This window comes from Schistocerca gregaria, chromosome 6 (genome assembly GCF_023897955.1).
Source record: "Schistocerca gregaria isolate iqSchGreg1 chromosome 6, iqSchGreg1.2, whole genome shotgun sequence".
Classification (NCBI taxonomy): domain Eukaryota; kingdom Metazoa; phylum Arthropoda; class Insecta; order Orthoptera; family Acrididae; genus Schistocerca; species Schistocerca gregaria.
In genome coordinates, this window is record NC_064925.1 from 378,014,614 (window position 1) to 378,031,006 (window position 16,393).

Genomic DNA, 16,393 nt, shown 5'->3' on the forward strand with positions numbered 1-16,393 from the left:
ACACAGGCATAAATTTGAGACTAGTAATAACTAAGGAAGCATTCAACAAAGAGGAAGTTGGTATATGTAGGCAACCAACAAATATCTAGGGAAAGATTAAGAAATGCTAGACATCAATCATAGCTTTTTATGGGGCTGTTACATAGACTCAGCAAAAAGATGAAGAAAGAAGGCTGGAGGCACTGGAAATGCGGTATGGACAAAACAAGAGGGTGCAAATTGAGAAGACAGGGTGAGGAATGAGGTGGTATTAAACTGACGAGAACAAAAATCTCTCACATGAAAAGGAAAAGAAAGAAAAATTGGCTAGCCTCAACTTGAGAAGATAGTGCTTACTCCAGTGGACAGTAAAACAGTAAGAGGAAGATGAGAAGAAGATGACATCAGCTAACTAACAGTGTCAGGGAGGAAAGCGGTAACTACATGGAACTGAAGAGGAAAGCACAGGACTGGAACAGGAGTGAAGTACCAAACCTAATCCTGAACAAGGCAGAACTATTGATGGTGTTTGTGATATAGGGAGGCAGCAGTATCCAAATCTGGAACACAAACTTGTTGGAGTTCTAATCATGGCAGTGATTATACTGTGTTTGGCATTAGTGTCACCCTTCAGAAATTCAAGCAGGTAGTTATGCAGCAATTCCTCATGTTCATAAAGTGTTCTAAACAAATCTGTATTCCCTGGCAGCTGTGCACAGAGTTCAGTTCAGGACACTGGCACATGTTCAATGTGCTCCCAGGCTCCTTTACTCAAGTTCTCAAGAGGATAAACCACCAAAGAGCTTGTAGACTATAACACTATATCTGTAACTTATAAATCCAACTGGATTACAGTTTTTGTCACCAGATTTCCATTTTGCACATCTTGAAAGGAAGGAGGAAATGGAGGAGACTGCTCCTGTGGACAACCCAGTCAGCTGCTGTGAACTCTGAATAATCATCAAACATGTTCTGAAGTCATTAAAAATTAGCACTTTCTGCAAAAAAAATAAACAAACAAATAACTAAATAAATAAAATGAATAAAAAATCCCAATAGCACCTCAATTCCACGCAACAACATGCAGCAGAATGTTAAAACAATCTTTAGGCATTACACACTAATGTATCTGTATCACTGTAATCAAGCCTTACCAAAAGGGTAATGAGAATCAATGTCTACATGATAAAGGCAGCAATCTGCACAAAAGATATTGCATTCAGAGCCCACATTCATCCAGACATTTCTTGATGGTCCCCTGAAGCACTGATATATAGAACTATACAGATAAGCTAAAACATTATGACCACATGATTAAAAGCATGTTGTTCCACATTTGGAATGGAACACAGCAGTGATTCTGTGTGGTAGTGATTGGACTAGGCATTGTTTGGTTTCTGGAGGCACATGGCACCAGATGTCTGCTCACACAATTCATCTAAATTATGGGCTGGCAATTTGTGGGTACGGAGCTGGCACCTGATAGCATCCCAGATGTGTTCCACTGGATTCAGATTAGGTAATATTGGAAGCCAAGATTTAAATGTGAGTTCACTATCATACACTTCAAATCACTGTAGCACGATTCTAGTCTTGAGACACATACAACTATTCTGCTAGATAATGCCATTGCATTGGTGAAGACATCAGGCATGAAGTTCTTGTGAAACACAAGTAGCTCTTTATTCTCACAGAGTAATGAGTGCTATTGACAGGATATACCAAATTGATTCCATGTTTTTGATTTCCAGAAGGCTTTTAACAATGCTTCTCACAAGCATCTTCTCATCCAAGTGTGTGCCTATGGAGTATTGCCTCAGTTGTGCAACTGGATTCATGAATTCGTATCAGAAAGATCATGGTTCGCAGTAATTGATCGGAAGCCATCAATTACACCAGAAATGAAATCTGATGTTCCTCAGGGCAGTGTTATAGGCCTTCTGCTGTTCCTGATTTACATAAACGACATAGGAGACAATCTGCGCAGTCCTCTTAGATTGTTTGCCATGGTGCTGTCATTTACTGTCTTGTAAAGTAATCAGATTTTTAAAACCAATTGAAAAATGATTTACACAAGATATATGTATGATGTAAAAAGTGTGACTTGGTTCCAAATAAAGAAAAGTGTGAAGTCTTCCACATGAGTATTAAAAGAAATCCACTAAACTTCAGTCACATGATAAATTACTCAAAGTTAGAGACTGTAAATTCAACTAAATTCTTACCAATTACAATTACAATAATTTCAATGCGAATGGTCACATAGATAATGTTGTGGAGAAAATGAAGCAAAGATTGTGATTTATTGGCAGAACACTTACGAAATGCAAAAGGTCTACTACAGAGACTACCTACACTAGGCTTGCCCATCCTTTTCTGTAGTACTGCTGCATGGTGTGGGATCCGTATACGATACGATTGACAGAGGACACTGGAGAAATTCAAAGAAGGGCAGTACATTTTGCATTATTGTGAAATAGTGGAGCGATTGCCATGGATGTGATATGCAAATTGGGGCGGCAAACATTAAAACAATGACACTTTTCATAGCAACAGAAATTCCAATTCTCAATTTTCTCCTCTGAATGCGAAAATATTCTATTGGCACACATCTACAGAGAGAGAAATGATCAGCATGATGAAATAAGAGAAATTAGAGCATGCACAGAAATATTTAAGTGCTTTTTTATCCCCCAAGCACCATTTGAGAATGGAAAAGTAGAGAAAAGTAGCTTTTAAGGTGGTTCGTTTAACCCTCAGCCAAGCACTTAATTGTAAATTGCAGAGTATTCATGTAGATGTAAATGAATGAATGTAAGACGTTCACAACAATGTTCACATAGACCACAGCTGTCATGGTGCCTTTGGTTCCTGCCTCCACTGTTCAATTGTACATGCCACAATTTTGAATTTCGCACATTCAGTCATCTTTCCCACATCACAATACACTGTTCTGATACTAAGTGTTTGCAATACACATGGTGGAATATGGGATACTCAAGGACTAAGCTAGTCTTCGAAATCTCATTGCAAGACTACTTTTGATCAGGTTGAAGTCCAGATCCCACCAAAAAGCGTCAATCACTGCAGGCACTTAGCAGCAATACTAAACATTCTTTCACTGCCTGTGCAGTAGCATTTGTATTTGCTTGTGCAGTAAGTAGATTATAAATGCTTTGTTGAGCATGAATGTTATTCATGTCTCACTAAAATTACATGCCAACAATTATCTATATATTCTTACACACAAACACCGCATGTAGGTCGTCATATGTTGCTTTTGGGAGTTAATTAATAGTATATGTTCTGCGGATTATAACTGTAACCTCTCAGTGTGATTTGGAATGAGTCCATTTTGGAATTATAGTTACACTTCATCAGTGAAAACTATGGCAACATTCCGATCATTTAAATGATTAATAAGATTTTTTTCATATATGCAATGATTAGTACTTAACAATGTTCAACCTCTCTCTCTCTCTCTCTCTCTCTCTCTCTCTCTTTCTCTCACACACACACACACACACACACACACACACACACACAGGCAAGAGTTGTCAGGCAGACATAATTTCAGTTTGTGTTTGTAGTTAGTTAATTAGTTTCATGTTCCATGATTAATTGTAATGATGTGGAATGAGACATTTTACATTCACATTGCACACTGATTTTTAAATTTGACCATTTTAATTTTATTATTCATGAAATTCTTTAAATAACTGGGTGAGTGGCTGAAGGTTTTTAGGTTGAATACATTACACCTTTCTATTACAGACAGCCACAACAAAAACATTAAGCTTCCGGCCAAAGCCTCCACCAAGAAAGAGCAAAACACACTCATTAATACAAATAAGCACACTTCACACACACGACCCTTAACTCTGGCTGCTAAGACCAAAAAGAAACTGAAATGTGTCAAATGGGAGCAACAATCTCTGTTGGAGCAGGGCAGGGCAAGGGATAGCTAGGTACAGGCGGTGGAAGAGGGAACAGTGCTGCCTGGCAGAGCATGCAGGAACCAGAGGTGGCAGACAAGGCTACCTGGTGCAGCATTGGGAGGCTGTGATGGAGAGAGGGAGGGAGGGAGGGAGGGAGGGAGGGAGGGAGGGAGGGAGGGAGGGAGGGAGGGAGGGAAGGGAAGGGAAGGGAAGGGAAGGGAAGGGAAGGGAAGGGAAGGGAAGGGAAGGGAAAGATGGGTGCAGAGAGGAGAGGAGCAGAGAAGTGGTAAAAACAGTGGGTGCACTGCAGGGAGCAGTGCACAATGTGGTGAGGGAACATGAGTTGGGAGGCAATAGAACACAGGAGGTGGAAACTGCCTCTGGAGGGAATGGGTACATTAAGTTACTGTGGACTGAGGCCAGGATTATTTTGGGAGTGGAGAAAGTGTTGGAAAGGCAGCCCCCATCTGCGCAGTTCAGAAAAGCTGGTGATGGAGGGGAGGATCCAGAAGGGTTGGGTAGTGAAGCAGCCACTGAAATCAAGCATGTTATGCTCAGCTGCATGCTGTGCAACAGGGTGATCTACTTTGCTCTTGGGCACAGTTTGGTGGTGGCCATACATCCTGGTGGACAGCTGGTCTATAGTCATACCAATATAAAAACCTGAGCACTGTTCGCAGCACAGCTGGCTGGAACATGACATTGCTGCTTTCACCGGTGGCCTGGCTTCTGATGGGGAAGGGGAAGCCATTGATAAAAGTGGAATAAGAAGTGTTGGGTGGGTGGACTTAGCAGGTATTGCACCTGGGTCTTCCATAGGGATATGAACCTTGTGGCAAGGGGATGGGATGGAGAGTTGCACAAGGATGGACTAGGATGTTGTGGAGGTTGGGTGTGCGGCAGAACAGTACTTTAAGAGAGGGTGAGAAGGATCTTGGGTAGAATGTCCCTCATATCAGTGCATGATGATAAGACAATGAAAAGCCCTTGTGAAGGATATGGTTCAGTTCTTCCAATCCAGGGTGGTGCTGGGTGACGAAGGGGGGCTCTCCTTTTTAGCTGTTCCTTGGGAGTGTCGGGATCATGATATACAGTGTTTACAGTAGCTAACTGATACGTCCACAGGAACAGTCCGCTCCATTATCTGCCTTCCTTTCCTGGCAACAAAAATTGTGTCCAATAGGATTTATAAGTTACAGATATAGTGTCTTAGTCTACAGGCTCTTTGGTGGTTTCTCCTCTCGAGAACCTGTGAAATGAAGTATGGGAGAGCACTGAACATCTGCCAGTGACCTGAACCTAACTCTATGTACAGCTGCATGGAATAGAGGTTTGCTTACAACACTTTATAGACAGGACGAATTGTTGCATAACTGCCTGCTTGAATTTCTGAAGGGTGACACTACATACTGAACACAGTATAATCACTGTCATGATTGGAACTCCATTATGACAAGTCTTTGTTCCAGACTTGGATACTGCTGCTTCCCTATACCACAACCACCATCAATAGGTTTGCCTAGTGGAGTATTAGGTGTGGTACATCACCCCATTCCAGCCCTGTGTTTTCTTCCTTAGTTCCATGTACTTACCACTTTCCTCACTGACACTGTTGGTTAGCTGATGCCATGTTCTTCCTACCCCCCTCTAACTCTTTTACTCTCCATTCAGTTCCTTGCTGGAGTAAGCACTATCTTCTCAAGCTGAGGCTAGCCTAGTTTTATTTCTTTTCCTTTGCTACCTGAGAGGTTTTTTTTCTTGTCAATTTAACACCTCTTCATTCCTCAACCTGACTTCCCAATATGCACCCTCTTGCTTCATCTATATTACATTTCCAGTGGCTACAGTCCCCTTTTTTCATCATTCTGCGGTGTTCAGGTAACAGCATTATAAAAAAGCTATGGTTGATATATAACATTTGCTCACCCTTTTACTAGATTTTTATTCAGTTGCCTGCATACCAACATCCTCTTTTTGTTGAATGCTTCCTAGATTATCACAAGTCTCATGTTCATGTCAATTTATTACCTCTGTTGTAACACTTCCCAAATATTTGAATTTTTCAGTCTGCTCTAGTTGCCAAACTACGATGAATTTGTTCGTCTCCCCTTTTACTCCAAGTATCATGATTTCAATATTTTTTGTTTCCATCTGCATTCTGAAACCTTGGCATTCGATATTTAGTTGTTCCACTGGGTCATTAGGTAACTTACGGTTTCTATTGACATGACCATGTTGTCAGCAAACTTTATACACTCCACTTTTTTGCGTTACACACACTCCTTTTATTCCTTGGTCTCTATTGACATGACCATGCTGTCAGCAAACTTTATACACTCCACCCTTTTGTCTTATACACACACTCCTCCTATGATCTCTCCCATGTAGATATTAAACATTATAGGTGAAAGGCAGCATCTCTTTCTGGGTACTCATCCTTTTCATTTTCCTCTTCCTCTTCATATTCCTATTCCCTCCATTAGTTCTCCACTAACTCTGACCCTATTTTGCTTAAGACACAACTTGTTGGCCAGTTTTCTTTCCCTTTGGTTGATGTTGCATTTTACATGGTCCAGTCACATTAATGCTACCATCATCTATGTTCCATGTCACCATACAATAACCATTCATGGAAGGCAGGTGGAGGGTATGTAATGGGTGTCAGGGGGACGCAGAAACAGTGCATTTGTTGTCATAATGCATAAACAGAATGATTTATCTGACATCCAAAAGGGCATGATCATTGGCTATTGGGCCAAGAGTTGAAGCATTCCAAAACAGCTAAGTTTGCAAACTGTTCGCGTGCAACTGTGGTCAAAGTATACCATGCATGGCAAAATGGCACTGAGGCAACTGTGGTGCATCATGGGGCACAGATGACAGGGGTGAGACGGGGGTCAACAACAGCTGTGGAGACGTGTACAGACAAATAGACGTGCAACTGTTGAGCAACTGACCACCCAAATGAACAAAGGGGCTACTATCAGTGTCTCCTTAATGACTGTTCAGCAAATTTAGCTGCATATGGGCCTCCACAGCTGGTGCATGGTTCATGCACCAATGCTGACTGCTGTTCATTGGCAAACAAAGGATAGAACCTGCATACCAATATCACAACTGGAAATCCACTGAGTGCCCTTTACAGATGCTCCATTGGACAGATGGCCGGCACCCTACAACAATCAGGAAGAGTCCAGGATGGGAGACAGAGCGTTATGGTCTGGGGAATGTTCTCGTGGCATTCCCTGGGTGATGTCGTAATTCTGGAAGGCATAAGGGACCAACACAACTATGCATCTATCCTTTGGGCCATGTCCACCCTTACAAGAAGTTCTTTTTTCCTCGACACAGTGGTATATACCAGCAGGACAAAACAACATGTCACACAGCTTACAGTGTACATGCACAGTCCAATGAGCATCAGGATAATTTTACCATGCTCCTCTGGCCATCAAACTCCATAGATTTAAACCCAATCGAAATTCAAGCCATGGGTCCTCAACAGAGAAATCTAGCACAGCTGCCCATGTCACTGGAGTCAGCATGGCTCCAAATTGCTGTTGATGCCTTCCAGAACCTCAATGACTCTTCTTCTGCATGTCTCACATCATCTCCAGTCCTAGCTTTGTATGACGAGAATGCCGAGACAGAACTTCACATTGATGCTGGCAGTTACAGGATGAGTACATCTCTAGTACCTTCAGGAAGGTGTTGAAAAAGGTAGTAGCTCATGCTTCCAGATTACTCTCTTAGTCTGACAGGAACTGCCCCACAACCAAGAAAAAATTCTTTGCAATTGTTTCGGCCATCAACAAGTTCTGGCCATTTTTATTTGCCAAACCATTCAATGTAGTGATCAAACACCACTCTTCATGGTGGCTAACTTGCCTGAAGGATCCGCTGGTGAGATGGACATTGAGGTTTTAGAAATGCATCACAGCGGTCTACAAAAGTGGATGCAAACACATCGATGCTGACTGCGTTTCAAGAATCCTTTAGTGGAACAAGGCAGTGTGTATGAAATCTCCATCACTGCTGCCATAAATGGCACTGCTGCTGAACAAAGGGAAGGTCCAGCACTGCTGAAGACTATAGTGACCTCAAAGAACGAAAAACTGAGAAAAGGAGAATTACAATTAATAGACAGAACATTTGTAAGAGGAACTATTATATGATGGGGCAGAAATGGTTGCTCAACATTCTACCTCTTCAATGGCCAGCTATCTTGAAGAACAACCATGATGTCCCAACAACTGGTCACCTGGGATTCATGAAGACTAAGCAGAATTAGACGTCTCTATTGATCCATTAGACGCTACGTGAACCATTGTAAGGAATGCCAGTGATGGAAGCATATACTGCAGATACCTCCTGGACATCAGATCCCAATCGCACCTGCAGCAGTGCCATTCCATAGGACTCAAAGTCACCTCTTCGTAGGTTCCCAAAGTTGACTAATGGGAATCGATGGATAATAATCTGCACTAACTACCTCACTCAGTACACTGTCATCAAAGCTGTGCAACTGCTGAAGCTCTGAAAACTGCATGGTTCCTTATAAAACACGTATTTTCAAGCACAGAACACCCTGTGCCAAGATGTCTGATTGTGGAAAAGTTTTGTTGTCGAAACTACTATCATTGATAATGTCACATTGCGACATCACCCGTAGGATGACAGCTGCCTACCATCCAAATAAGAATGGCATCAGCGAACAGTTTAGTAAGTTTAGCAGGATGTTGGCAGATATGTTCTCCACATGTATTGATGTCGACCAAGAGATTGAGATAAAATACTGCCCATCATTATATTAGCATATAACACAGCATAGCAAGGCACAACAGGTTTCACACCAGTCTTCCTGTTCCACAGTCGTGAGGTCAAAAACGACTGTTCCTGTTTCAACTGGGCAATTCACCAGATGGCTATTTGGGAAACCTCATCGCCACGGCCAAAGGTGCAAGACAGCTGGCTCGCATACCAACACTGGAGGCTTGGGGAAAAACCCATCCCCAGCAAATATTTGATTCATTATTTATCGTTTATGGAAGGTTCTGAAATTTCTTATGTTCGTAACATTTGCAGTCTGAAATATTCAATGTTTGCACAAATGGCAGCATCTCTGTCCATGAAATCAATTATTTTCTGTCCGTATGTTGGTGTCAGTAATAAAAGTGCTTTAAGTGCTAATGTGTTGCACCTGTTTCCAGATTTGGACTTAACTGAGTTTATGTTGTGATAATATTGAAATAAAGGGTACAATACAAATCATACAAAAATCAGACACTAGTTATTACATGGTCCACCCATGCAATGAGCAGAAGCATATCACTGTTGAAGAAACAATGCCACATAACTAGCTAAACACAAATTTTACAAAGGAGAGGCAAAAGAACATCTAAAATGCAAGAAACATTTGACACAGACATAAAATTTGTGTTATGTCACTTCAATGAAGTTTAGGTCGTATCCAAAAGTTAAACACAGAACCAAAGATGTGTCATTTTGTACCAAACGACCTCAAGTTTGATTCACACAGTGCATTTGGCATTTGTGGCAGGGTACATTAGGGTTAGGTTGTTTGGGGAAGGAGACCAGACAGCGAGGTCATCGGTCTCATTGGATTAGGGAAGGATGGTGAAGGAAGTCGGCCGTGCCCTTTCAAAGGAACCATCCCGGAATTTGCCTGGAGCGATTTAGGGAAATCACGGAAAACCTAAATCAGGATGGCCAGACATGGGATTGAACCGTCATCCTCCCGAGTGCGAGTCCAGTGTCTAACCACTGCGGTACCTCACTCGGTGTCAGAGTACATTACTCATGTGGTATTCAATTGTAGAAGTGTTCTGCACTACTTACTGCTTTTACTTTATTCTTGGTGGTGAAAGGAAATTAATAAGAGTATTTTGAAAATATTAATTATGTTTTATAGAATAGCTTTAGAGAAACAACACAATTCAAATACACTCTTTGTTCATACACTATCAATGCCTTTTCTCTGTTTTTAGATTGACACATTTATCATAAAGTGCCACACTAATTACCGCTCACTCAACATGATAATCTGAGATCACAATTTCTAGCAACTTCCTTCAGCATCAACACAAGACAACATTGCACTAACGCCGCTGAGTTGGCAACTTCCAGAAAGAAAGTTATTCATAAGGGGTGCTGTCACCATCACCAGGACAGCTTTACTATGTAAATGATCCCATTTGTCTTTCTTGACTTTCATTCTTGTATAGCTTCAGGAGGCAACGTTCTCCAAGAATATAGGGTGTGTCAAAAAAGACTTTATAACTTTGGAATGATACAGAAATTTATTGAGATAACTTACAGAACCAAAGATGTGTCATTTTGTACCAAATTACCTCAAGTTTGCTTCACACAGTGCAATAGTACCTCATTCGATCACCAGAAGCGCAGGTGTAGTGAACAGTTAAGATGACTACTTTCATGGGTGTTTGGTGTAAATTTTACACCGAATAAGCTAAAAAATCTCCAAGCAGACCTACAATTTACTCTTGATACAACAACTTTGCTAAGATGAGCTGTTCACTGCAACTTGATAAATCATCAGGTCACCTATGTGTTGTTGTTATGATGAACAGGTTAAGGAGAGCTCTGCCCATAGTCCACAAAAATCAAAGCGATATGTGTCTCATGAGACTGGTATTCCACAAAAAACTATTTGGCAAGGACTGTGTAGATATTTACACTTGAAACAACACAGATACACACTGGCACAGCACATTAGTGATGCAGATAAGACTGTTAGCAGGGATTCTGTGTAGAAATGTTGGACAAGATAGAGGACAACAAGACAATCGTGAACACAATAATCTTCAGCAATGAGTCACCATTTCATGCCAGTGGCATGACGAATGCCCACAACTGCAGAATATGGGACAGCCCCAAAGTTAATGTGTTCTGTGCCCTTAGCAAACTGAAAGTGTAAGGCCCTTTCTTTTTCATGGAGAAAACTGTCAATGGTATTGTGTATCTGGAAGTGCTTTAATCAAATAATGGAAAATCCAGGATGGAATGTGCAACTCAGCATCTCCACAATATGGTGGATGTGCTTTAAAATTTTTCAATTCCACAGATCGATGAATATGACCAAGATGGGATGGTTTACTACCAGCAAGACAGTGCACCACCTGTATGTTCCTCCCCTACCAAACAATTTAACCAACATGAAAAACAGAATCTATGCTGCTGTTGCACAAGTTACACCCAATTTCCTGCAATGAATGTGGGAAGAAATTGATTACCTGAGGAACATTTTCCACATCACAAATGGTGTTATATCAAACAAAAATGAGACTTGATACTTTTATGTGAAACTTGAGGTCGTTTGCTACAAAAATGACAAATCTATTGATTCTGTAAGTTATCTCAATAAATTTCTATATCATTCCAAAGTTGTGAAGTCCTTTTTCATTCTCCTTGCATATCTTCAACATCTCACAATCTCCTTCCATTATAAACTGAACATGTGCTTATAGTAAATAATGGGATATCTTGTCCATTCTTCTCCCAAGATTAATTGTGTCATGGAGCCACAAACTTTTCCCCATATAGTTAGGTGTGACACATGTACGAGGGGTGTTCGAAAAGTCCTTGCAAAGTCCAAAAGATGGCACCACTGGTGCATATCGAGGTCATGTTTAGTTAGTAGCATCTTTGGGAAGAACGCACACCAAGTTTCAGCCATATTGGTCTATTTCTTTGTGTTTGGCATTTGTGTGACTCAAGGAAGCTGAGTGATTGTCAAAAAATGGACGAAAAAGAATTTCTTGTGGTGATTAAACATTACTTTATGAATTGCAAAAAGCCTCAGGAGACTAAAGAGAGCCATGATAAACATTATGGTGACTCTGTACCTTTGATTAGAACAGTTTATAAGTGGTTTCAAAATTTCTGGAGTGGCCATATGGGCACAAGTGATGCTGAACGTTCTGAACACCCTGTGGAGGTTACAACTCCAGAAATCATTGATAAAATCCATGATATGGTGATGGATGACAGAAGAGTTAAGGTGCATGTGATTGCTAGTGCTATGGGCATCTTGAATGAATGGGCACATAATTTTTTGCATAAACATTTGGACATAAGAAAGCTATCCACACTTGGGTTCAGCAATTGCTCACGTTTGACCAAAAACGGAATTGTGTGAATTGTTGCAAGGATGGTTTGCAGCTGTTCAAGAAGAATCTGCAGGACTTTAAACATCATTTTGTCACTGTGGATGAAACATGGATATATTACTGTACTCCTGAGACCAAACAACAATCTAAACAATGGGTTACCAAGGGAGAATCTGCAACATAAAAGGCAAAGACCATTCCTTTGGCCGGAAAGGTTATAGTGACTGTCTTTTGGGATTCACAAGGGATAATCATCATCGACTATCTGGAAAAGGGTAAAACTATTACAGGTGCATATTATTCATCATTATTGGACCGTTTGAAAACCGAGCTGCAAGAAAAAAGCTGGCAATTGGACTGCAAAAAAGTCCTTTTCCATCACAACAATGCACCAGCACAAACCTCAGCAGTTGTGGTCGCAAAATTATTGGAAATAGGATTCCAATTTGTTTCACATTCTCCCTATTCTCCAGACTTGGCTCCCTCGGACTACTATTTGTTCCCCAATTTGAAGAAATGTCTGGCGGGACAAAGACTTTATTCAAATGAGAAGGTGATTGCAGCAACTAATAGCTATTTTGCAGGCTTCGACAATTCCTATTATTCAGAAGGGATCAACAAATTAGAACAGCGTTGGATGAAGTGTACAAGTCTAAAAGGAGACTATGTCGAAAAATTAAAAAAGTTTACCCCAAACACGTAAGTAGTTTTTATTTTTGCATGGACTTTTCAAACTCCCCTTGTACTAGGAAGTGGAACTTCACACTCTTTAAGCTGGCACTTGACAGAACTGTGTAGTGAGTCATATTCAAAAATCAAGTTAAAGGCAGAACCTTTTCCACACAGTATTTTTCCTCTAGAGTCTGCAAAGTTGTAGTTGGAATTCTACAGTAAGCACAAGGTACTGCATGGAGCAGGACGTCCACCAGTAATGCAATGATGTTAGTTTTGGATGGCTGTCTAGGAATTCCTTCATGAAGGTCTTCTCATAATTTTTCTGCATTTGTTATATTCAAGTACAGGAAGAGAACTGGTCCAGATTTCGAAAATATATGACAATAATGAAACAAATATTCATTCCCAAGTAACTAACTGAAAATATTTGGCAGTCTGATAAGAAGGTATACTGCTTATTTACAGATTTCAAAAAAGCTTATGATAGTGTCCAAAGAGAAAGCACCTGTAGGATAATGGAAGAATCAGGAATACTTTTGAAATTGATCAGGCCGACCAGAATACGCGTAGATAAAACTAAATGTAACAGTTGAAAGCAGGATGTCTGCATGTTTCACTGTGGAGACAGCTGTCAAATAGGAAGGCTGCATCTAACTAGCCTATTTAACTCAGTGTTGGTAAAAGCCTTAAAAAGAGTGTCATCAAGTGTAAGAGGTGTAAATAAAGATGGTCAAGTGAAACTTTTAGCATTTTCCAATGATACTGCCATAGCAGAGGAGGAATATAAACTGAAAGAACAACTAAGGTGCTAATAGAGAAGGCACAAAAAATGGGTCTGAGGATCAATCACGATAAAACAGAGTATGACTGCAACAAAAAATACTGAAGAGAAAACATAGAAATCAGTGACAACAGAAGATATGAAATTTAATAAGACTAAATTCTTCAAACATCTAGAAAGTACTATCAATGACAATAACAAAGAGGAGGAGATAATGAACCAGATAAAATCTGTAGAGAAATATCTATTCTCAATGAGCAAACTATTCAGCAGCAGACTACTAACACAAACAATAAAACATTTGCCTGTACAAGACAATTGTGTGACTGATACTAATGTCTGAAGCTGAAACATGAACACTGAGCAAGACAATGGAGAGAAAAACTGTGACATTCAGAAACAAGGTGTTAAGAAAAATCTTTGGATCTGTGTCAGAAAATTGAATTTTTATAAGAAGTAAAAACACAGAAATCCACAAGCTGTTTTTTGAATCACATGGGACAGATATATTAAAAAGTGAAAGAACAGAATGGATGGGACATGTACTGAGAAGATGCAGAAATGTGGTATATGCATTGCTAGAAGAGAAGCCAGAAGGTACAGGACCCCTCGGTAGACCATAACTGAGGTGGATGGATGGAGTCAGGAAAGACCTGGATACCCTGAGAAAATACGAGAACATGGCCAGTGATAGAGTTTAATGAAAGAAGCTATGGAGTGAGGCAATGAACCAACTTCAGTTCATGTGGCCAACTAACAGCAGTAGTGGTGGTGGTGATGGTGGTGGTGGTGGTGGTAGTATGTGAAATTTCAGAACCAAGGTTCATCCCAAGTTTGATATTACTGGGCCAGTTTTGGACAGTCTCTTTTACCAAGAATACAGAGAAACATTTTTACATATTTTATATTTTCCAACTTTAATCCACAAATGACAAACCACCTCGCATTATCTCCCAGATTGTCCTCTGATCTCCCAGGATGTTTGGTTAGGATAACATCCATAAAATTCATTACACAGGTCTTCCTCTGCTCCCATAATATCTCTTTCCAGAATATGCCAAATACTGCCTGCCAATCATCAGCAGAAAATTCACTACACTTTACTTGAACTGATTCCTCGCAATCTTTGAAGCACGCATCTGGCATAATTTCCTCAAAGTACACATCTCGTGTAATGGTCATGGCTATCTTTAAGTATTGTGAGTAATTTTGTTGTTTCAACTTTTTGTATAGAGTCTTCACACATTATCAACATTTTATTTGAATATTTCTTCCAGTCTTTGATGATGATGATGATGATGATGTTTCGAATTGTGGGGCGCTCAACTGTGCGGTTATCAGCGCCCCTACAAATTCCCAACCTTCATTCAGTCCAATCTCACCACTTTCATGGATGATGATGAAACGATGAGGACAACACAAACACCCAGTCATTTCGAGGTAGGTGAAAATCCCTGTCAATGCCGGGAATCGAACCCGGGACCCCATGCTTGGGAAGCAAGAGTGCAACCGCGAGAACAAGAGCTGCGGACTCCAGTCTTTGAGGTAGACTTTGCAATGCCTTTTCACATCATTATTTTAGGCATCATAAAATGTCCGGCCTCCATTTTCAACACTTGTGTCATCATCTTCCACTGAGTTACCTGAACTTTCTTGTAAAAATTTTACAGTAGGTTACTCAACCAACTTCTTTACTTTGGTCTCCAACGGCAACTTTGGGCCTTCTCTGACACAGCCAGCAAGTTTCTGGATGAAAAATACTTACAAAACAGTTTAAGATCAAAGATAAAGCTTTAGTTTGTGGATGTTTAATAATGATGATACCAATAATAACAATAAAAATAATAAAAATCACAACAAGAATCACCTGTGCAACTGAAAACCCTGTATACAAAATGAATTCTTCTTCCATGAACATAACTTCCTTCTATTTACTCCTGTTGTTGTGTGTTATCTGTTCTGTATTTACACAATAACCTAAAATTAAGTGGATATTATAAATACTCAGCAGAAATCACTAAAGCATATAGTGAATGATGTTTGGCTTTTTAATTTGTATCCCAATAGGTAACAGCCAGTCAGTTAAAATAAAGCTGCCGAGACACTACAGAAAGTCAAAGGTTTAGTAGATCACTATTAGTTTGAGATACATAACATATTTTTTATCGTTAATAATCACTCTACGGAAGGAACTTCACATTCACAGAAAACTTACAGTCAAGCAACAGTTTATTCCTTAGTAACGTGATTGTCTTGTAAAATGATGTCCATTTTCATGAACTGGTATTGTTTCTTCGACAATGATGTATAATAAGGATGCAAGACTCAATGAAATGCATTGGTCTAAATCAATGAGCATATATTTTGCACCCTACTAAATTAAAACAGATTCAATAGTAAACAAACAACAAATTTTCACTGACATTTCTTACTGTGAGCATCATTTCATCCTAAAAACATGTACTACTTCACAAAGATTCCTTGACCTGACTGAGACACTGGAAAAATAATGATAATAGTTATGGGAATTTACTTACTGCTTCCCAAATCCACCAGAAAGGCTCTGTTTAAATGCTTGTGATACACAAGAGCAGCATGAACTCGAGAGCAAGATGCGTGGTCAATGCAAAAGTCATTCATCTGAGGATTCCTGCCAAAGAGGTAACACTTTTTCTCATCTATCATCAATTTCTGAAACAGAAGAATTGTCACAAGGTAATTATAAAATTAAGGCTGAGTTGTTCAGAGTCTCTATACAAGATAGATTCATCTACAGCAGTAGTCATCTTTGAAAACTGATGTAGACACATATTTTTATTTGATTTTGTACCTACAAAGTTAACCAAGACAGTCTGACAAGAAGTGAAAGA

At 40.0% G+C, this 16,393-nt stretch overlaps 1 protein-coding gene across 1 annotated transcript in view; it reads right to left on the reverse strand.

Annotated features, from left to right (window-relative positions):
- LOC126278267 (nuclear inhibitor of protein phosphatase 1) overlaps positions 1-16,393 on the reverse strand; it is a 61,733-nt gene that overhangs the window by 17,296 nt on the left and 28,044 nt on the right. The window contains exon 3 of the mRNA XM_049978269.1: positions 16,061-16,214. Within this exon, the coding sequence (XP_049834226.1) occupies positions 16,061-16,214 (154 nt within the window). The remainder of the gene's footprint in view (positions 1-16,060; positions 16,215-16,393) is intronic.